The sequence below is a fragment of the Apteryx rowi genome, unplaced genomic scaffold (assembly GCF_003343035.1).
Source record: "Apteryx rowi isolate R43461 unplaced genomic scaffold, aptRow1 scaffold_131, whole genome shotgun sequence".
NCBI lineage: Eukaryota > Metazoa > Chordata > Aves > Apterygiformes > Apterygidae > Apteryx > Apteryx rowi.
In genome coordinates this window covers 1,964,523-1,988,508 of record NW_020447542.1, presented here as the reverse complement: position 1 = coordinate 1,988,508, position 23,986 = coordinate 1,964,523, and the positions used below count along the sequence as shown (strand labels likewise).

Genomic DNA, 23,986 nt, shown 5'->3' with positions numbered 1-23,986 from the left:
GTATTGATGGAATCTTGAGATCAGGAAGAGAATGATGTGGTCTGCCCACTGTAAACACTAAAATATAGTTTCTATAGAGGAAAAGAATCAATGGCTTTYGATAAATTAAAGGTTTAAGTTAACTTTTAAGTTAAGTGAAATTTCTGAAGTAATGCAAACAAAGTAAGATACGGAAGTTCATAGTTAGGACTCCCAAGCAGTCTTAACTTTGTCCAGTATTGAGAATCACAAAATGGTTGAGGTTAGAAGGGACCTCTGGAGATCTAGTCCAACCCCCCTGCTCAAGCAGGGTCACCTAGAGCGTGTTGCCTAGGGTGACGTCCAGACAGCTTTTGAATATCTCCAAGGAAGGAGACTCTACAGCCTCTCTGGGCAACCTGTTCCAGTGCTCTGTCACCCTCACAGTGAAAAAGTTTTTCCTTATGTTCAGATGGAACTTCCTGTGTTTCAGTTTGTGCCCATTGCCTCACATCCTGTCGCTGGGCATCACTGAAAAGAGTCTGGCTCCTTCTTCTTGACACCCTCCCTTCAGATACTTGTACACGTTAATAAGATCTCCTCTCAGCCTTCTCTTCACCAGGCTAAACAGGCCCAGCTTTCTCAGTCTTTTCTCGTAAGAGAGATGCTGCAGTCCCCTAATCATCTTTGTAGCCGTTCACTGGACTTGCTCCAGTAGTGCCACATCCCTCTTGTACTGGGGAGCCCAGAACTGGACGCAGTACTCCAGATTTGGCCTCACCAGGGCTGAGTAGAGGGGGAGAACCACCTCCCTTGACCTGCTGGCAACACTCTTCCTGATGCACCCCAGGATACCATTGGCCTTCTTGGCCACAAGGGCACATTGCTGCCTCATGSTTAACTTGDTGTCCACCAGCACTCCCAGGTCCTTCTCCGCAGAGCTGCTTTCCAGCAGGTCAACCCCCAACCTGTACTGGTGCATGGGGTTATTCCTCCCCAGGTGCAGGACCCTGCACTTCCCTCTGTTGAACTTCATGAGGTTCCTCTCCGCCCACCTCTCCAGCCTGTCGAGTTCCCTCTGAATGGCAGCACAGCCCTCTGGTGTATCAGCCCCTCCTCCCGGTTTTGTATAGTCAGCAAACTTGCTGAGGGTGCACTCTGTCCCTTCATCCAGGTCATTGATGAAGAAGTTGAACAAGACTGGACCCAGTACTGACCCCTGGGGGACACTGCTATCTACAGGCCTCCAACTAGGCTCKGTGCCRCTGATCACAACCCTCTGAGCTCTGCCATTCAGCCAGTTCTCAATCCACCTCACTGTCCACTCATCTAACCCACACTTCCTGAGCTTGCCTATGAGGATGTTATGGGAGACAGTGTCAAAAGCCTTGCTGAAGTCTAGGTAGACAACATCCACTGCTCTCCCCTCATCTACCCAGCTAGCCTTCCCATTGTGGAAGGCTATCAGGTTGGTTAAGCATGATTTCCCCTTGGTGAAACCGTGCTGACTACTCCTGATCACCTTCTTTTCTTCCACATGCTTGGAGATGGCCTCCAGAATGAGCTGCTCCATCACCTTCCCAGGGATGGAGGTGAGGCTGACTGGCCTGTAGTTCTCTGGTTCTCTTTCTTGCTCTTTTTGAAGACTGGGGTGACATTGGCTTTCTTCCAGTTCTCAGGCACCTCTCCTGTTTTCCGTGTCCTTTCAAAGATGATTGAGAGTGGCTTAGCAATGACATCCGCCAGCTCCCTCAGCACTCATGGGAAATGTGTAGTAAACAAAATTTATGGTCAAGCATGATGGTGTTTGTGATTTATAAGTAAAGAGTTTTTAAGAAGACATTTGCTTTTAATAATTAATTTCTCATAATGCTTCTGTAGCATAGTTAGAGTTATTGGGAAGCATCGATGCTTTCAGCAGGTATGTTTGGATGTTGCTAGGGTAGAAGGTTTTTACTGAGCTGCGATACTTTTTTGATGTCAGTTCACCTATTTCAAGAATATGAGCAAGCATTCAGGTATATGAGCAATTCTTTTTGCTTGAAAACTTATATATCTTTTTCCAGTTTTACTAGTTGCCTCTTTTCATAAGAGAATACTTACCTACATTACAGCTCCTTCTAATGTTATTTTTTAGACTTAGTTGCTATTGTATTTTCCAAACCTTCAGTATATTTTATTGTGACTTGTCATTGGGGTTTTATATAAATTGTTCTCAATACTGCACTGAACTTAGACACTCAAACATATTTTCCTAGCTATGTTGTTTGGATCAATTTTTTTTCTGGGTTTTGGCAGAGCTTTTCTATACTTTTTAAGATTTTTAGACAGGCATCATAATTAAGTTAGCTACAGTTCAGCTTGACTATTGGTGTGATTCCACAGCTGTTGAAGCTGTGTTAAATCTGGGCTGCTTTTGGCTTTCTGCTGCATCAGCATTAGTTTTTGCTTAAATATGTTATAAGTTGGTTCAGGGAGATGATTGATCTGAAAAAAACAGGACTATGAGAAAAGAGGGAGGGAGGGTAGAGAACTCAAACTGTGGTAATCCAGATGTAGATTGTCTTAAGCTGCTATTAGTTATATCTGTGAGCCTATTCTTATAGTGTGCGTACATAAGCATGTGCTGTTTCTTTTTCTGCCCTCATTCCCTTCCTTAAAACAGGCATTGTTGTTATTTCACTGTTTCGGTGCTATTTTTTGTTTTCAGTCTAAGAATTAAAATGCCTGTAGCTGGCTATATTGTTCCCAATCTAGAGATAGACAGATGGGTGACATGCTTTCCCTACAGCTTTGACCTCTGTAAAGGGATGCTTTGAAATCTGTAATAAGTATACGGTTATGAGACAGTACTGACTATATCTGACATCCTGGAAATGCATTTTGCTCATATACCCAGCAAATATCATGAAAAACAGGTCAGTTTAATCAATCCATAAACCATTGATTTACTGGAAGATGGGTGGAGTACATCTATCATGTTAAATTATTTTCTAAAGTGGAACCAGTGTTGGAGGCTGAATACTGGGCTAGATATTCTTGTATTTTTTTACTCTTCTCTGCGACCTGTTCATCACCCATAGAAAACAAAGTAGCCGTAGATAGTTCTCTGGGTGGGTGTTACATAGATTGTGTTGCCATTTCTGTGTAGAGGAGTGTTCTGTAGAGTTACTTTTGATGCCTTCAAATTCAGTTATTGCTAAATACTTAAAACTGAATTTTATATTGGTTAGACAAAAGGTGATAAAGCTGTGTGAAAAATTACATTAGAATTATCTTTCCTGGAAAATTGAAGGAATTTATTAGACCTGTGCTTAATTTTTTTTGAATGTCTGTAGTGCAGTGAGTCATCTATATGAGCAGAATATACCTAGAAGACTTTTGATTAGTCTACTATTACAGTTTAAATTCAGTTTCTCTTTAATGTTGCTAGGAACCCAAGTTAATTTTAGAATTGGTTGGTTTAAAGGAGTAAATAGAGGTTCTTGAAGATAATTGTTCTTCTAACCAGAAATTTAAATGACATTTTAAAAAATGAGATTTAGTTAGATTTAGTGATTAAGCCACTTCATCACAGTTTTTTGAGCTGTTTTTTGAATGGAGTCCTGTTCAGCAACACTGAGTCTGATCTTRTATTTGACTCTTGAAAAAGAAGAATTAGTGATTTTGCTACTTAAAGGCTTGAATGTGATAGCAGGGGGGTTTGTTCTGGTTTAATCAAATAATGCTGCTTTGCTTAATGCTTTACAATAAGTATAGCTTATTGTTTTTACTTAGTAGCAGTCCTGGTTGCGTGAGGTGTAAGCTGTTGACTGCAAACTTGAAAAGTCTTCTGTATTCCTTGCTGCTTCTGTATTACCCACAACACTGATAATCTCAGAACTCTGTAAAATTTAAAGCAAGCAATAATTAAAATGACTTCAGTTAACCCACACATAACAACAAAATTTTGACTTCATTGCATTTTTATCGGTGGATGATCATGCTTTCCATGTATGTGAAATGTTATTTTGCTTTTGCTTTCTCAGTAATTCCCTTGAAGTTTTGCGGTAAAGTGCAAGTTTAAGTTTATCATGGCTCCCATCAGTCAGTGAAAGGTCTGTCTAATCCTAGATTTCAGAAGTGTGGGTATTTTCAGTGTTTTCTGTTACTTACAGACTAATATGCAAAGAGTTGTCTTCAATGGAAGAACATACCAAATGCGTATGTGAGTGGGGGGAGGGAGAGCGCGAGCTTTGTTTAAAGCTTTCTGTTTAGAAGCAAAGTATCATATGTAGTGTATCTGTGCCCTTGCAGAGTTTGGACCTGAGATTTTTTGTCCACTTGTTGCACATCTAACAATCACTAAAATGGGGTAATTTCCTTTTGAGGATGAACTATGTAAGGAGTTTGAGATGTATTTTGTACTGATTTACAGAAGTGTTTGCTAGACACGCATAATTTACCAGTGGTAAAGCTCAATGCTTCCTCTTTGGCTCTAGCCAAAGAGCAGTGGAAATGAATTCGGTTTGAAAAGCACGTGCACACTCTAGATTTTGGAATACTCCGAGTTCCTGATTCAATTTCAGGTTATGTTTGCATGTTCTTCTATGTTGTATTTATGAATTGAGCTTCCCTGTTCCTTTTGACAATTTAATGGGATAGGAATTCAGGTGGTGATGAAAGGGGTGAATATAAATCACTGTTTTTTTTTTTTTTTTTTTTTTTAAGTTACAACAAGCTTTCATCAAAAAATAGAGACAAATTTAAATGTCATTCAAAGTTTACTTATTGTTTTGAGCTTGGACTTCTAGAACCTTGTTAAGATAAGGCAAAAATACAAGCTTTAAGCTTTTACAGAACTGAAAACTTCTGGCTTAATTTTAATCAGGAACAACAGYTGACAGTTCTATAATAAATTAAGTAATGGTAAATATTCTTAGTAAAGTAAGGGAAATATAAAAAAAAAAGTTCTGTTTGACAGAGTGAATCATAAATGGCAAATGGTACCAGTCAAAAACATCTATTAAAGGTGCTTGTAGAAATTTTCTATGTGATGTAAGAAGGTATTGTTTCTAGGCTGCTACTGTCAGATTCCAAAAAAGCAGAGAAAATCATGAAAAGGAGGTCTCTGCCATTTATTCAAGGAACAGACAAAACAAGAGAGGGGGAAGGGAGGGGGAAAACTGGCCAAGTCATCTTAATCTTTTGGCAGAGGTATTCACCACACCATTTGAATCCACCACAATCTTAAATAGTGGTTGTAGAATAATTTTTTAGCTTTTCTACAACAGGAAACTCCAATGCTGTTTGAAAGAAATACTTGACTGAATCTACCTTTGCTCCTACATACCGTAACTGTGTTGAAATTTATACTGAATACAGAGGATTTTGATCTGTAAAAATATATAACAATTGATTCTAGAGAGGAGCTGTACTTTCAGAAGCAATTTTAAAAGGTTTCAAAGAAGCTACCTGCAAAATTATTCAAAAGGACTCCAAGGAACTGCTGGCTAAATGTGCAAGAAGATTTCAAATTATATTCAGTTTTAATAAATTAAAAAAAAAAGAGATGACATTGAACTATTYCTACAACTTGTTTACAAGTTGTCAGCCCACAGGAAAGATGTGAATATCATTACCAGCAGTTGAATGAAAAGCATCACTTATGCTGCTGCAGTAAATGGAAAACGTGATAGATGACAGAAAATACTATTATGTCATACATTAATATTTTGTTCTCATCTAAATAAAGTTAACAACTGGTTGTTTAATCTTCCTCAGACCTCAGAACTGCAAGGGGGAGTTCAGATGAGCCATGAAAATGGCCTATGGGTACTGGAAAACTTTGTGTGAATATTGAAAAAGGCAGGGGGTTGTTTTGTTTTGTGCTGCTTTTACACTTTGGAAAGGAGATTGCCTTCTGGATCTGTGACAAAATGAAGATTGTTCTACAAAAAGTCAATGAAACCTTTGTTTTCTTCTGTCTGTAGAAGTTTTTTATTGGAGTAGGACAGTATGTTTTTTTTTTTTTTTTAATCATGTATGAAGTGCTTCTGCATTTTTGAAGGTTTCTCCCCCTCCTTAAACTAAGTGAAACACTACCCTTAAGAACTTAAGAAATGCCCTAGTGGCCCTTCAAACTGCTGGTTCATCTAGCCCAGTGGCAGTAGGAAATGCTATTTAGTGAAAGCCAGCAGGCCTTGCCACTGTCTGCAGTCTGATGCCTTTGTGTTCCCCTAATATCCAGAATTTTAGTAGGGATGTTAGAGATATGACTCTGCCTATGAACCTGTTGTCTGTGAATTTATTGAATACCTTTCAGAACCAACACTCTCTACCTCCAGAATCTCCTGTGGAAGCAAGATCTGTAAGTTCACTGCTTGCTGTATAGAAAAGTACATTGCCTCTTCTGTCTGCTTGAAACTGATCTCCTTTAAGAGAGTGCTCCTCGTTCCAGTGTTACAAGGTTTGGTGAATAACAGTTTCCACTCATCCTTTCCGTTATGATTTTGTAAAGCTCAACCAAATCCACCTTCAGCCTTCTCCCTGAAAGTGAGAAATCTCAGCATTCTTAATCTCTGCCTGCTTCATCCTCTTGGTCATCTTAGTTGCAATTCTCTTTACCTTCTCTAGTTCTGCTGCATCTTTTTTAAGGTATGAAGACTAGAGCTACACACTGTACTTAAGATGTGGGTGCACTAAAGCTTTATGTAATTTCAAAGTGACACTCAGTTCTCTAGCTTCCTGATGATGGCCAACATTTTACTGGCTCTTTTTTTGTTGCAGCTGCATATTGAGGCAATGATTTTAGAGAACGGTAAGTGACAACTTTAAGGATCTCTTTTTTGAGTTGTAACTGCTAGTTTCAGTTTCAGCATTTTGTACACATAAATCAGAGTATTTTTCTCTGAGTGCCCTGTCTTTGTTCTGTCTACATTGAAGCTCTTCTGCCACCTTTTTGTCTACTCACTCATTTTTGAGAGGTGCTTTTGAAGTTCCTCACAATTGGCATGGCATCTTACTACCTGAAAGGCTGTCTTGCTGAAGGATGAGACCCCAAACCTAGTATAATTCAGTGTAATTGAGTATCTGGCTGGAACTAACATTTAAGTTTTGAGCTGATGTTTTGGAAGGTCTCTATCACAAAAGAAAACACTGTTCTGCTTTCCCAGTCCCCTCCTTTTATGCTTGTTTGCATAAAATCTTGCAGAGAGGATTAAGATGTTTCACAGCTACTGAGTGTTATGGCTGTGTATGCACTGTAAATTTATCTTGCTCCTTATTTTAGTCTAGAGTCCTGGTATCATGATCATTCTCACTGCACACATGCTAGTTCACTTCCAGGCTCCCATGTGGAGTGGATCAGATGGCTACCTTCTATAGAAAACCCAAGCATGGTTGCCTGGGTGGTGAGAATAGGCCTGAACGATGTCATTTTGGCTATCACTGCCCAGGACAGTGCTGCTGCATTGTGGCGGGCATTGCACTTACAAGTTCCCTCGCACAGCCYGGTGTATCCAGCACGTGCTCCTGTTCCATGCTCTCATAGTGTCACAGTGGCAGGCTGTAATGCAGCTTTTTCACTATTTTGGATAGGTCAAAGTGAAATACCATAAAAAATTAAGAGGTAGGTCTCAGGGCTATAGGGGTGCTCCTTAGGACCATAGGGGCACACATATACAAGCATTTCAGTTCAGATCAAGAATGCACTTTGGACGTGTATCTTTGGATTGTCCCGTACTTACTTGCACTGTGCTTTAGTTCACTTTGAAAGTGGCCTTGGAGCATACTAAATTCCTTTTGGATGAAATTTAGCTGGAAGACGCACTCCAGAAACGGACGTAACGCACTTCAGCAGCTAATGGGTGTTCAGTCTGGGGCACCAGATGAACTAGTCTGAAGTAACCTCCCAGTCCCCTCCAAAACACACAGAGTATGAATGAAAACAGCACCAACTGTTTTGCTTTGTAGATCTGCTCCTKKTGCAGTACACTGCTTGCTAATGTAGACAAAGCTGAGGGATTTGTGCTAAGCCCTAACTGGTGTAGTTGTGAGCAGTGGTGCAAGGTGGTGTCCTGGGGGTTGTGGATGTGGCCCAATCTTTACCAGTTGTCCTAGGAGTTCTGTCCCTGGTGTGGTCTGAAAAGAAAGCACAGAGATGGTCTCCACGACTTGGATTTTTTTATTTCAATCTAGTAATGGCTGCTGCTGGAGAATGAGAAGGATGTTCCTAGGCTGTGCCATTGCTGTAGTTTCAGCAACAGCAAAGTGATAGATTCTCATAGAACTTGCCTCCCCTCTCCCCAAAAAGAAAGATCCTTCCAGTACAACAGCAATGACAAAACCAGCCTAACTGAATAAAAGAATTTTATGTCATGGAGCAATAAACCATCACATTAACATCAGTTTCAGAGGTGTTTTAAGCTTACCCTCCTTAATTTTGCTCTAAACTAAACAGGAAAAAAAAGTGCAAATCTAATAGCAGCACTCTAGGAACTAATAGTGCTTCAACTGTAGAAGTATTAACAAACAGTGGAGGGTAGTTGCCTGTTGCTGAGGTGTTTCTAGCAATCTTAGAGATAAACAGGTTAAATGTAGTCCTGAGTCCTGTAACTCTACAGTGTGACATGACTTCAACTTGGAGGCTCTGTGGGGCTGTGTCAGTATGTGAGAGGCTTTGCGTAGCATTACCAGTATCAACCCACTATTGAAGGTCAGTCATAAGTTTCTCTGGATTTCAGTAAATTGTTTCATACAACATGAAAAATGGTTAAGATGAAATTTAATAAGAGAGCTATAAAGCATAGACAGGTGATGATAGTGTACTTGTAGTTCTCCTTAGTAGTATTCCCTTTGGGATCAGTTTTGGGACTGGTTGGATGTATTTTTTAATCATTATAATTATTCATTACTGGTCATAACACAAATAGTAACATTGTTCTGGGGAAACTCGATTACCCTGTGAGAGTGGGAGTTATCATCTCTATGGAGAATTATATCATGCAGGAAGAATAGGAAATACAGAATAAAACAGTTGGGATAAAATGTAACAGCACAAAGTAAATGATCATGTGCTTCTGCTGTAATTTGGGAGATCATAAACAGTAAATGACAGGAGAAGAATCTTTGTTTGAGCCTGTTGAGAGTGAGGTGCTAGTGCAACTTTCTGGGATGAATAGCAGAGGCAGACAACTTGATACTATAAAGGTTAAATGTGTTCAGTTTATTAAAGGAGTTATATGACTTATGATAGTATGTATTAGATATGATTGGACAGGTAGTTTCTTCCCAATCTCATTTTCTACGGCTAAGTTATATGTGGAGAACTTGTCTGCTCTTAAAAACAATAGGATGCCATGTGTGGTACAGCTGAGAGAACTTGCTGCTCAGTGCACCTCTTAGCCTGTGTGACGTGATGTTTATTTATGAATTGAGCTGCTTTAGAAACAAGTCTCCTATCACATTCTGACACCTAGAGAAGCAGTGTGTACCTGTAGCTTCCAGATATTAGAGCTATGAGTTTCACTTTCCGTTTACTTGTGAAGCCAGTGGGGTGATTTCCATAGATTTCAGTGTCAATTACATCTTCTGAAAGTAAATAAATGAAGGGAAGATACTGTCAGAGGAGCTCACTAATGAGAAATAATGCGTCTTGAAATGTGCTAAAAGAGCATTAGCCCCCACTCCCAAAAGCAACCAGACCTGCTCTGAAAGGAAGTAAAGACTGAAGTTCCTCTTACTGGAGAAGCCACAAGAAACTTGTATTCTGAATGTAAAGGGAAATTTATAGACCAACTTGGAAAATGGAAGATTGGCAGAAAAAACAAAAAACATGAACTGGAGTCAAAATTGTGACRTCAGCCCTGAGATACAGCTCAAGGTAACATATTTAGAGAAGGTGTACCACTACAGACAATTAAGAAGTTGGACTGAACAAGTAGAATTATATTTTAATGTTTGGGGGTTTTTCGTTGCTGTTGAATGCAACGAGGACCAAAAAGTTACTTGCATGTTGTTTGCTGTGTGAAGGACATTAAAAGCACTCTGTATTTTGAAGCTAAATAGGACAGTTGAATGGTATGTGTGTTTTTTTTTTTTCTCTCCATTTGTTAATGGATTGGCAGTAAGAGCTGTGAACTTTGTTTTTCTAAAGCACTACATTTGATTGGTTTTGCACAGAAATTGGGTGCATATCTTGTATGGGGAGTTTCTCCTCAATTTGGTAGCTTTCAAGATGTGGGGAAAGAGTAGGTTAAACTGTATTTTATTTCAAAACTTAAATATCCAAGCAGATATGAGAAACTTGATTTGGCTAGATACTAGCTTCTGTTCTCAAAGTCCCTATCTGTTATGTTGCGAAGGTTTACAGAGCTCATAAAATGCAGTTGGAGTGTGCTTGTCACTTGACTCAGATGTTTCTGTAGAATTTAAAAACTGAAACAAAATGATTTGGTAGCAATCATTCACAAAAATATTAAAATGCATCTTTAATTAAAAATGAAATGGATGGTACTACTTTTTAATATTTAAGAAATATGTTAGTGACCCATTTGCTAGTCTGATAACACTGAAACTATGGTAACAGCCAGCATAATGAAGAAAGCAGGTTGCATGGCAAAAATAAAAAACTCTGTGATGGGTAAAACAAAACTAAAACAGCTGTGGTAGATGCAAGGATGGTAAAGGTAGATTGTCATAACTGAAAAGTCTCAGGCAGTTCATTATACCAGGGCTACTTGTTTGTGGATAAATGAAACTTTGAAACAAAATAAAATCAAGCATGTTTAGTGCTGTGGAAAAAGAAACATCTGTCAATAATAACTACCAGTTCTTCCTTGAAGATTAACAGAAGGGCTGTATATACAGTACAGGGAGCAACATGACAAATGTTGATCACGTGAATAAGAACAATGGCACAGTTAACATTACTGGAGAGACCTAGATGGGAATTCTCTTTCTCCTTTGGGATTTTTTCCTGGAATTCTGCTATAATCATCATTTGGGGGGTGAAGAATTAGTGTCCCCCCCCTTTCCCCAGTTCTGTAAGAGCAGGAAAATTCTTCTGTCAGAATCATTATTTAAATTAGAGCCTATAGCACAGAAGAGCATTTTCTGGACCACTGTAATTCTGGTATACACTCATTTTGGAGTTCCTGATTTGCAGCTGATCTCTTTCTCTATTAAACATATTTTTTTGTGCATAACTTGTGGTTTGTATTTTTTTTTTTTTAAGAAAGTGAAGAAAAATTTGTTCTTCACAATTTTAATTGGTGAGTATCAGGCGGCAGCGGGTGAGGGTACAGCATGCCCAGAAGTCCCTTTATGAGGTAACATTGGTGTTAGTCCCTCACAAATGTGGTTTAAGAGAATCTTGGCTATTTCACAACTGGCCACTATAATCCTTTAAGGAATGGGTAGCTCCTGTTGCAGTGATCATCCTCAGTAAGGCTCTGTAGCAGATGCTCAGTTGTGCTTTGTTTTTGAATTCATCTGTGAAGCACCTAATATTGATGCACTTACAAAGGCTAAATGCTAGACTCACTGGACCACTCTCTGAGCAAGGACAGAGGATGGAACAAGCTGTGCATTTTCTTTCCTGAAAGTTGTGTTCATTAACATTGCCATAACCTGATCCTATTAATACAGTTGGCTGGTTTTGAGCTGTAAAGACTTAAACAACTGTGTGATGTTATTAACATGCTATTCTGAGTCCTGCTACCATTTTGGGGAAGGAGATGGTCAGAGTGGAAATTAGGAAACTTTCCTTTCTATAGTCTGATCAAGAACTTGTGTGTAAAGTTGGAATTATTGACTCAAAAATGTTTCTAAGACTTCATAAAATATCTGTGTAAAAAGTGCAAATACAGTGTCTCTTTAGGCCCGCATACTCTATCTGGAAGGTTGGGGAAGGCTGTGGTCCTTTTTCCAGCCTTACTTCTTGAGTCACTTGAGAGCATGAAAAGTTGCTCGAGTCACATGCCAGCAAATGCTTTAGCCCAGATTGTAACACCAACCCATCTTTAACACTGATAACTTAAGTTACTGAAAAGTATTAGAAAGATGAAAAGCCTATGGTTTTAGTCCTGTAATTGATTGCTCCTTCAAAATTGTGGTAGTTTCAAGAAGTTTTGCAGGCAGAAAATGTTCATTTCACTTAGAGGTAAGGATCAAAATACAGCTTGGTGTTGCTATTGCTTAGCATTTCTGACTAATTTGAGAGTTAGTTAAAATGTTGGGTTTAGCTGTGGTTATTTGCTTTTGCTGCTTCTTCCTAAACCTTTTTCTGCACCAATAGCTAGACTAGAAGCTCTAACAACAGAGGTGATCCTTCTGATGTTTCTGCAGATATTTATACTTGTTTTCTCTACTTCTGGTTTTCAAATCTTCGTAAGATGGCTAGGAAGAGAGGGAATGGAGAGTTATGTTCTTCACTTGTATTGATAAGAGTGAGAATATCATAGGTATGTGTGTTTAAGAATTGTGACTCAAAGCCAGGGTAACTGTAATGTGGCACCATCAAATATATTTGCGTTGTCTTACTGTCGTATTTGCAGCAATGTTTTCTGCATGCTGTAGTTCGTAGGAGATAAGCCAGGTGCCATGCACTGTACAGAAGAATTTATTTATAAAAATAATAGCCTTTTCAAATAACTTCTCAATTAGTTTGGGATCTATAGCAGTGTAACTACTTCCCAGAAAAAGTTTTGCCTGTGATGTGAATTCTAATGTGAGGAGAGGAACTGGAAGTTGAAGAAACTCTGAGTAAAGAATCAATGTATTAGCACTATGGCTGTACTTTCTTCTTTTGTTTTTGACATGTGTGCGAAGATAGTCTTTTATCTTTTCGCTTGTCCCTTTTTTATTTTGTCATAATGCACATTCGTGAACATGTTTACATTTCAGGTTTTCATACTTTAGAAAATGCATTAGGAATCAAGGACGTTGCCTCCAACCACTCTCTGCAGATTCGTTTGGCTTTTATGCTTTAGCATTTGCAGCTTGGTCTTGCTTTATATGCTAGACGAGGTTTATGCCAGCCTAATTGGTTGCTGGCATTCCTGAATTTCACAGCTGCTGTATTCAGCTGTGTACTAGAAAAATATAATGGAATACTGTTTGCAGAGAGCAAGAGGCAATTGTAAAGATGTAAATTTGCTCTCTGGCAGTTCAATAACATGAAAACTTTTAGTAACACGTTAAGAATTTTGAGGAACAAATTGTGTAGGCATATTGCCAGTTTAAACATTATAGTATACATTTTCCATTTAAACTGAGAATATTTGGAAGTTAGACATAACTTTTATTTTTGTTAATGTTGTTTACGCAATCCTGACTTTCTTGGCCAGAGAGCAGATGAGGATTGGCATAGAGATGGAAGACTGGTTGTCAGTCTTTTGTTAAGGGATGTTGGCTTACTGTGTTTGTGAGAGGATTCAATATTTTTTATTTATTCATCAGCCTGCTTTGATCTCCTTTCACTTGTTATGGCAAAGATTTAAGCCTTAAATTTTAAAGTGTTATTTCTTCTGTGTCAAAAAGTAATACAGAGCACAGGAGCAGGTAATATGCCTTGTTTGGTGGCTCGGTGACGGACAGTGTCTCAGCTTTCAACTTTTAATAGTGGTTTTCCTTCAAAATTTAGCATGTTACCAGATTTTATAAAGATTATAATAATTTTTTTGTATAGAATATGTTTCTCCAAACTTATATTTTTCATGTATCAGTTTTCTCTTGATTACAGGTTGACAGCTGGCCAAGCCTTAAATAGTAGCAGAAGATTATACCAATATAAGCTTGATGAGTCTTCCAGTTCCTACAATGTTGAAAAGGTTTAATGCCCTTGTAGATCCAGAATGCTGTTTGTAGACATGGCAAAAACGGCATCGCTACAGGAAAGATGTGGCTTCTATTGTTACTTTGCTAATAAACCAGATAGCTAATTAAAAATTTTTAGAACAGTGGTTTTGTACAAAATTGGGCCACTAGAGTTATTACCTAAAGAAAGGTTAATGGAAGGGTGTTTTGAAGATCTTGCACAAAGAAAACTTTTATGGAGGTGCTTGTCCATAGAAATGAAGTGCAGGAAGGCCATGCCCAGCGAGCCTGCCTTAGCATCGTCACCAGCAGAATTAGGCCATGACCCTGAGGGCAGGATGTGCGATTGTGCAATGTTGTTTGGGTGAGGAAACTGGAGGGAAATCTGTGCACCTAGGGGAGGGCATGGCTGTTACTCCTGCCCGTGCATCTTCTGTGCACTTGCTGCTGCTCTTTGAGTTCCAGCTGGGGGATGCCCCACTGCACCAGTTTCACTGCTGATAGTCGCTTGCTTTTTCTGAATACATGTCGATGCACGTTCAGGAAGGTGAAAACTATGACCTTCATGCGTGTTGGCTGTTATGTATGTAGTGAGCCCAGTGTAAATAGTGGTAGGGTGTTTGTTATTATTTACTCACCCTGTCTTAACAGCTTAAGCAACAACTGATATCAATGCAAATTGGTCCTGTGGGTATCAGAAAAAGTGAAGGACTCCAGACTTTCATTGCAGCATATGCAGGGGGAATGTAAGGAAGTGGAGAGCCTGGGACTTGAAAGAGCATGATACTAAGGAAACAGGAATGGAGGGATTTGTTCAGAAAAAATACAGGTTAGAGGAATAAAAACTAGCAAATGCTAGAGAAGAGGAATCAAGTCCGGGAAAAGAGGGAGGAGTTCTTGGTTTTTGTTTGTTTGTTTTTGTAGAGAACTACTTAACGTTCTTCAACAGGGGATTGAACCTTAGCGCTATACTTTGGGCAGGAACAAGTCCAGAGGTTACAAATGGTTATGTAAGGTTATGTTCACAGTAAGGTAAGTATTGTACATATGAAAGCACTGCTGCCCAGGGGAGCTAGCTGCTATGTWAGCCCCTGTGTTTGCTGCGTTTTGACTGAGTTTTAGTTATTCTTTCTCCTGAATTTTATACTGGAGTACATAGATTTACTGTTACCTTCTATGAGACTTGCAGCCTCTTTTTTTACTTAAACTTAACTGGGAATGAATGATTAAGTAGCCTTTAGAATAAAATGAAATATTAAATATATAAACATGTGCTGCATGTGTTGTAAAGCAAGATTATGTGGGATTTCAGTTAAGGTTGATGCTGAAGTTTGATCTCTGAAATAATCACTGAAGTGTGATGGGCAAGTAAGCTGTGGCAGGAGTGGATTGATGTGCCTGAGTGCTGGGGCAGAGGTGACCGGCACGTTCTGCTGCTGTAGAACGACCAGGTTGCTCCTGTCCCCCRGTACCTTGTCTGGAAGCTGTACAGGTGTGTAGGCTTGTGCCCGAGGGAGCTCTACTGGGCTCTGGCTGGCCTGTTAGAGATATCTGCAGTGCAGGTAGGGTTGTGGGTTGGCTGTAAGCTATAAACAAATAAAAATGGTGTGATTTTTGAGGGAGTTCATGCACGGATTAACTACAGTTGTAATGAAGAACTTCTTTACAACTTTAAGAGTAAGCATTTTGTATGCTGAGTTTATAGGATTTTTTTTTCCCCCCTTTGGGGAGTTAATATAAATAAAACATGATTTAGGATTCCTTTTTACTGCACTGTCTAAGTTTCCCTCACAAATATAATATAGAGTAAGGGATTGCATGTTTGTGTTATGGCTCATTAAAGGAGAGTTTTAGAGGAGTGGTTTTACTGGACTTGTACTCATTAGAAACCCCATTCTTGGTGCTCTTAGGGCAAAGCATAGATGTGAAATCAACGTGACACTTGGATCTGGATCCTTTTGTGTCAGTGCATGGCTGATCTGTTATTACAATTGCTCCTTACTACCATGTGTAGGAAATACGATAAAGCGTGACAGATGATATTAAAAGAATTTGTGATGCACTATGTATTTAAGATGAAAAATCTTTCTCCCTACAGAAAGTGTTAACAGTTGTTTCTAAAATGATGATCTGAACTGTTGATGCAGGGAATTTGATTTTAGTTGAATGATCAATTGTTTGAGTGTTCATCAGAAATGGATATCAGAATGCAATTTCAAGGCGCTTTGCTCCTGTGTCGGAATATTTAATGTTGTAGCAGCCTGTGAAGGGAGGAAGAAAAACCCCTTTGTGTAGTGCACCACAGTAAGCCTTCCCTCCCATAAGAGATTCATGGTGCTGGAATTGTTATCAAAACTTCTCAAAGAAAAGAGGGGTTAAATTGTGTGTTTTTCACATGGTATTCTGCTTGCTTACCACTCAGTTTTCTGTTTCTTCAATTTTTCATTTGTACGCTGCCTTATTAGAACCTCCCTTAGTGGATCAGATTTGAGCCAATTTGCAGTATGTGGTCAGGGATCATCTTTTATTTATCCTTTTTTTTTTTTTTTTAACCCTCCTTTCTGCTTCTCTCTTTGTTTCCTTGTACAGGGATTAAAATAATTTCTGGGAAACTTTTCCACATATTAATAAATGATTATTTGCATTTACTTTCTAGGTCGAATTCACCAAGCTATGGTAACATCTCTAAATGAAGATAATGAAAGTGTGACTGTTGAATGGATTGAAAATGGAGACACTAAAGGCAAAGAGGTAAACTTAATTATTTTAGAACTTTTTTTTTTTTTTTAAGAGAAAACTGCATACTGCTTTGGAATTTGCACTGAAAGCAAAAAGAAAATACAATCTTATATTATTTTTTAATTCTTTGGTTCCAGACTGTTGGACAAACCTTGGTTTCTCTTGTATTAAATTTGACTTCCTGAGGTCTGTGTCATAGCTTTTAGATAGTGCTTTTCGTCTATTGATTTTGAACCAGATTAGAAAGGCTGTCCTCATTATACCCTTTTTACAAGTAGAAAAATCAAATTGTTGAGGGGGACAATGACTTGCAATTCCGACAGGAAACTAGTGGGAGGACTAGGTTAGAAATCTTTTGGTGTTTGTATTATTGTGGAACTGAACTTCTGGTTTATTTGTTTATTTTTATTGCACAATAATTTTCCAGCCTTGTTTTCCTTGAGAAACTGTGTCTCTGTGCCCTAGTTATGCTTCGCTATCCCCTCTCCCTGTAAATTTTGGACCTGTTAGCTAATGTCAGCTGAGATTTGGATAAGCACCTCAGAAATTACACTTCACCAGTTTTGTGGAAACAGGGGAAAAGCAAAACAAAAAAATTATGAGAATGTCCTGCTGATGTAAGAGCTTATCTGTCTGGACACACAGAACCATACCGTAGCGAGGTCTTTGAAAGATCCAGCCGGGGGAAATGTCGGTCTAGAGACCAAGGCATTTAAGATCTCCAGGAAACCAGGTTTCAATAGTTCTGAAACCAGTTATTTTTGAGATATAATCCCAATCCTGGTCCTGGTCCTGGTCCTGGTCCTGGTCCCGGTCTCAGCCCTGGCCCTCCCCTCTGCTCCCTTATGGCATTTTGAATAAGTAACACTTACAAGAAAAAAAAATAGGTGATAAGTTTGACATGGTTTCCACCTGTGCTTTTATTTTTTGAATTATCTGGGAAATTTCTAGTAATTAAGGTGTCTTTATTTTATAGAATGTCTTTCATATTCTACAGTGATTGTCAATTTACCACAGTAATACTAGCTACTTTTGTTTTAATTTTATCCCTTTACAAAATTATGAAYATCTACTGCTAATTTTTAATTCATCTGTTTTCTGAAATGCGTATGTTTTCAAGTAATACAAAGACCAAAGCTTAAACTGTTTTTAGCAAATGAGAGGTTTCACGTTATAGATTTAACCAATTGTGGTGTAAAAACACTAAATATATTTATTGTGTATTCTCAAACTTAAGAGGAGAGATGGAGAGGGTGAATTTATCCAAAGGCTTATAAATGTGTGTTACATTCTTTCAAACAGATTGACTTGGAGAGCATATTTTCACTTAACCCAGATCTTGCACCTGATGAAGATATTGAACCTAGTCCAGAGACACCACCACCACCTACTCCCTCAGCCAAAGTAAACAAAATTGTGAAGGTTGGTAATACCTGAGCAACAGGTACATATTAAACTTACAGTACTCCTATGCATGTTATTATCCTTGAATTTTTGAGTCTTATTTCTTGTCTGTGGATCTACTTGATAAGTGTTTTCCCTTTTTTTTCCTGTGGTGGATAGGGAAAAGATAAAAGATTTTTAAGAACACGTCTGAGAGAGAGGGAATTGAGGACTAATGTTTATATTACTGAATATATCTCAAGTAAAAACATTGAAAAGGTTTTTGAGGTTGTTTTGAAACAGTACCTATAGTTCAAGCACTCCTCATTCTGTGCTTTTCTTGGAGAGATTTTGCAGCAATCACCTTTCTGTATTGCTGCCATCATGTTATTTTTATTCACTGGAAATAAGCAGAGGTGGGGCTGCAGTTTACATTTTCAATAATAAGGTGATCAAATAACAGAGATTTCTTTCTTTATAGAGTCGACGGACTGTGGCACCAATTAAGAATGACACCCCTGCCAGAGATAACAGAGGTAAATGTATCTTTCCATTTCACGGGACTAAAAATATGGGAACACGTCAAAGTATGGGAAGATGGGCTGATCTAAAATTCTGTAGTAATTCTGTATTTCTAGTTCAGTATGTACCTATAAGAAGTGTAAAGGACATAGCACATGATTCCTGGAATTATTCCTATGAATATTTAGAAATGGATACTGTACAAATAGTATTTATATGCAAGTGCCGTATAAGCAATATAACATTAAGAAGGTTAAGCTGAATGAACTGAAGGTGCAAAAGTTTGAAGTTCATTAATTATGCTACATGAAATCATGTGTGACTTTTCCAAATTGAAGCATGCTCAGTTTGCTTCAGCTTCACAGTGCTTTAATATACACTAAGTGGTGCATTTAAAAGTTCTTACACTTTCAGTTTTCTAACAGTCCCTGTGTAAACATTCATTCAAAGACTACTTAAATCCTACAGGTTATTTCTCAGTATACAGTCAACAGCAAAAAGCTATATAAAATGCTGAAATATCACAGGAGGGTGGGTGAATGAAATATGTATTAGCTGAATATAAATATAATGCATCTAGAATATAAGAAGGAATAGTAATTGCTTAGTAAGTGTTTACATTTTCTCTTCAGTGATTAAGCTTAACTGACTTCTGTTGATGATGGTGATGGGATTCTTTCAAACGTTATTGTTTAAATTAATGACTAGATTCCATTCCATCTGTTTAAACTTGAAAAACAAGATGGCTTGCTTATCTTTGTTTTTGTTGCAAGTGTTCAGAATCTCTCTGGAGGACCATTGAGTTTGCTTTCTCCCTTCTGTCATTTGCTTCTGGAGGTGTAAACAAATTAGAAATTCATTAGGACATTTTTTTTCAAACTAATTTGGTCTATATTTGAGACATTTTATTGATGTGGTTTCCTTCTCACTTTCTGCCTTTTTATAGTTTTTTTTATTTTCAACTCTTTCTACTTTTGTTTTGAAAGTTTTTCTACTATTGGTATTGCATGATTACATCAAATATCCATAGAAGTTGTCATTTGTAGTAAGTAGAATAAGCCCTGTAACTTGCATTTTTAGTGGGGACTGTACATGTTACTATTCACACTTTACCTAAGAATTTGTTCTTTGTTGGTGTTGTAATTAAGCTTTTCTTAACATACTGCTTTGTTCAGTGTATTTAATTCATGCTATAATCTATATCTCCTATCATCTTTGGAACTGATTTGGGCATTTGTCTTGTCTATTCCATTTGATATTTGTTTCCATAGTTGTCTCCATGTTGTATACTGTGCTGGCCTTTGTTTGGAATGTCATCTCTAAACTAATAATCAGAGCTATTACCTTCACCTTCATACTCCTCCTGGCAGACCTCTGTAGTGACGTGTATAAGAAACTGGCCAGCTGAAGTGGAACTGTTTGAAGCAACTCTCTGAAAAAAAGCTTAAAATATTCAGCTCTACTGATGAGGCCTGCACGCTCGCTGCTCCCACAGAATTCACTGAGAACAGGCATCACTCTGCACCTTTAGAAACTGCCGTCTTTATCACATATAAAATCAATGCATAAATTAGTTAGACATATTGATTGCATACATTACCTGCAATATAGTATCAAAAAGGGTTGTTTCTTCCACTTGTAGATTGTGCTGCACTTTGCTGCCTTTCATTTATATCCCTCTACTCCTCCAGAAGTTGTAGGTTCGATGGGTTGGAACCATTTTGTAATTGTTAGAGAATGTGGAACAGCAGGGCCTTGTTTCTAACTAGGGTTTTGGGCATTGTCACAGTATAAATAAAATTTCAGTACTTCAGACTGTGGTACTGCAGATCTCCCAGTACATATTTTATTTTGTGCACATAATGAGTTGTACTGAAGTATTTAAAAACATGCATGTGTGGCATTGGTATTTAATAATTCTGTTGCGTTGGTATATAACATTAGGTAAAAAAGGCTACATACTGAATGTCTTTATTAATAGACTTTCCATGTGTGTGTTTTTTTCTCCCTTAGTAAATTGCTGTTTCTTGAAAGGGGCCTTGTTTTTATCTTATCATAATAAAGTATTTTGGAGTTGGACAGAAATAGGGAAAATGTTCTTTCATACCTAGATCAGCTTTGTGCTTTTCTTTTGCAGTGGTTGGTTCTGCACGTGCACGGCCTACTCAGCTTCCTGAACAGTCTTCCTCCTCACAACAGAATGGTAGTGTTTCAGATATATCTCCAGTTCAAGCTGCAAAAAAGGAATTTGGACCCCCTTGTATGTAAATCGTGTATCAAGGATTCATTCATTCTGGGCATTACATGTACATTCTCTTGGATAATGTTGTTGTCCATAAATGACAAATGGTCTATATATGCAGTTGTCTGTAGGCTTCCTTAAGAAGCTTTTTCAGAGTGCTGTGGCTAAACAAATGTTCAGTTTTGTCATAGTCGTGCTAGCATCTGGAGTTTTGTTTTTCCTTTATCTTTTTTTAACTATGGCTGTTCTTTTTTTAATTTGCCTAATTTTTCTTTGAATTCAAACCAAGAGATCACATGTATTTGTCCAAATATTTTTTGAGGGTCATTTTCCTTATATTTTTGGTTGTGTAATTATTGTCCTGTTCCCATGATTTTTTCTAATTCAATTATTTTATAAATTTTAGAAATTAAATTGCCGTAATAATTCTGTACTAATACTGATTTGCTTGAAAAGTTAGTTGATATAAATACATGTATTCTAATTATTGCTAAATTAATATAATTGAAATGTTGTAGTGTAAATACTAAATTCATGCAATAAACTGAAGATATTTTTAAATTATATCATTTTCTTTAAGCACGTAGAAAATCTAATTGTGTAAAAGAGGTTGAAAAATTGCAAGAGAAACGTGAAAAAAGAAGGTTACAGCAGCAAGAACTTAGAGAAAAAAGAGCTCAGGTTAGTATTTTTAGCTCAGAGACAGAAAACGTATGTCAGCAAGAGAAGATGTATGCAAAGTTTTTGTGCCTTTTGCAGTCTTCAATAATTTTTATCAACTGTTACAATCTTGAAATTAAATGTTTTCATCCTATTTACAGGTTTGATAAATACTTTGGTGCATAGTTGCATTGCTCTGGTAAATATTATTTTAGGCATTTTTTCCTCTCTCTTTCTTCCTACAGAAATAATTGCTTGTGGTTTCTGTAATGTCTTATCTTTCCCTAGTTATTTAAAAATCAAGTACTGGCGATAACTGTTTCTTAAGGGAAGATACATTGATAAAATATAAACAAACCTTTGGCTTTTAGATAAGTTTGTTATTCTAGGTGAAGTATTGCAACATGGTGATAAATTGTTCTTTCTGATCTTTGATGCTTAGTAGCGGAAGTATTTGAGACTCAGGTTTGAAGAATGATATTTTTTTCTTTAAACCTATCTATGCATTTTGAATTTAGCTTTGCATCATGCAGGCAACTTGGCAGCGAGTTGTTAGAAACTTTGGTGAAAGAAATGAAGTTGCTAATCCTATTAGAAAATGTCTTAATATTAAATGACTTTCTGTCACAGTAGTGTAAAAGCTTTAGCAAAGCTAGTAGCATAACCTTGTTGACAGGCCTGTGTATATGTGTTAGTCTCTCTAAAGAGGTACTACCAATCCACTAATGACATAAGAATTACCATGACTAAGCTGACCTAAAAGGATGAATGTGGAATTCGTGTTCTCTAATTTTCATCCATTTAAACAAATACAAAACATTACCGTGTCTTTGTCTGTGAGGAACAAATATTTTTTGTTTTATATATTAAAGTTTTTGACATGGTACTACACCTAAAATTTTCTTTTTTTTTACTTCCAAGAAGACTCCCTTTGCATTTGAGTCTTAAGCTTCTGTATGAGGAAGTTCTTTTTGTCTTGATGATCTTTATGTATCTATGCTTTCTGTTGCTTTGTGTGTTCTGTTGTTGTTGTGAAATACAGCAATAATTAGGCAACCACTGTCCTCAAATAGGGCAGAGCTTAACTAGAGTTTGGAGAATATTAGACAAATACTTTTTCCATAAGAAGCAATAGTCCTTTCTTAATTTTAGAAGGAAACATTCCAGCAGTAATACATTTTGTATGGACTTACTGTAAGTAGATTTTAGTTCACTGTAGTCAGAGTGAAAAACTTAAAGGTGCAGTCAACTTCTAATTACCAAGGCACAGTTTTACCTGAGGTGAGGATTAACCATGTCACAGATGCAGAGGCATAAGCTGGCTTCATTTCAGCTTATTAACCCCTATGCAGTATTGTGTGAAAGTGCCTATCCTGTTTCCACAACCAGTGGTGGTGCAGAAGCAGTTTTAGCTAATTTGTGGGGAGCTGCCAAATGTTAATAAGGTCTGAGCACCTATCTATGGCTATGTATGCCATCATTAGGATGTCCTGAAATTGTGTAAAATCTGACAGTACGGGGGAGAATTGACAGGAAAGGCATGTGAGTGATTCCGCAGAGAATCAGCTTAGCTTACGGTGAGCTCAGTTGCTCTGGTATAGCAAGACTTGCAGGGTCTCCATGCATGGCCTCTTACTTGTCTATTCAGTATCTTACTGACAGATCCAGGTCTAGGGATGGGAGGGCTTGCGAGCTTGGATGTAGGATATCGTGTATCCTGGGGGTCGCTTCTGCTTTTGTTGGAACTTCRAGTGTTGGAAGTATGTTTCCAATGCATCTGAATAACTGTAGGAATTAACTCGGGGCTAGTAGTAGGATTAACATCTTGTAATTGACTTGGATCCAGCATGGGTGCGTTTAGAGCAGCTGGGATACTTGCACTGTATTCTACAGTGTATTTTGTCGTACCTCTATGAATAGATTCTATCCATTTGTCCATTGAACTGCCTTATCTCAGATTAAGAAGAATTGAGCGTATAGTCTATATGTTATTGTGCAGTAGTTCAGGAATACTTCTTTACTGTGAAGATGCTGGCAAAAGGCAGTCATTTCTCTTTCTTGAACAGACTTTTAATGAGACCTCAATTAAAGAGTGTTTTGTATTACATGCCAACCGAAAATAATCTTGCAATCAAGACATTTCTGGTGTTTTGGAGAAATATTAATATTTCAGCTAATGTGTATTTTTTTTTATAAGTTAATTTGGAAGGTATTTAAATGAATCTGTTTCAGAAAAAGAATGTATTTTGGAATTTCTGTTGCTTACTTTCCTAGGATGTTGATGCTACAAACCCAAATTATGAAATTATGTGTATGATAAGAGATTTCAGGGGAAGTTTGGATTATAGACCACTGACAACTGCAGATCCTGTAAGTACCTCAGGAGCTGTGAATTTTTTCATCCCTTTCTATTTCTGATATTTTTTTTTATTTTTTAAAAGCTTGAATATACTTGAGTCTATAAATATCAACAGTAAGTAGTTTAATATATATTAGTATTCTTTATACCATGGGTTTATTTTTTCAGTAATTTGATGATATTGAAACTAGTAGGCATTGAAATTCCTAAGATATGATATTAATAATTGTTAATTATTTTATGTCACCTAATTATATTCTGACTATAAAATAATATCAGCAGGTATTAAGTAATCTGCCTCTGTATTCTAGATTTTCCTGGAAGGC

General features: G+C 37.6%; 1 protein-coding gene across 6 annotated transcripts in view; it reads left to right on the top strand.

Annotated features, from left to right (window-relative positions):
- Nucleotides 1-23,986, top strand: part of KIF2A (kinesin family member 2A) — a 58,742-nt gene that overhangs the window by 5,918 nt on the left and 28,838 nt on the right. Inside the window, exons 2-8 of one of the 6 annotated variants that reach the window (XM_026056423.1) lie at nucleotides 6,263-6,307; nucleotides 16,412-16,506; nucleotides 17,797-17,916; nucleotides 18,359-18,413; nucleotides 20,537-20,659; nucleotides 21,222-21,322; nucleotides 23,576-23,671. In XM_026056423.1, the coding sequence (XP_025912208.1) occupies nucleotides 6,263-6,307; nucleotides 16,412-16,506; nucleotides 17,797-17,916; nucleotides 18,359-18,413; nucleotides 20,537-20,659; nucleotides 21,222-21,322; nucleotides 23,576-23,671 (635 nt within the window). Of the gene's footprint in view, nucleotides 1-6,262; nucleotides 6,308-6,345; nucleotides 6,407-6,742; nucleotides 6,758-16,411; nucleotides 16,507-17,796; nucleotides 17,917-18,358; nucleotides 18,414-20,536; nucleotides 20,660-21,221; nucleotides 21,323-23,575; nucleotides 23,672-23,986 lie in introns of those variants that run through there. The other 5 variants (XM_026056425.1, XM_026056427.1, XM_026056428.1 and 2 more) reach the window with 5 other exon arrangements.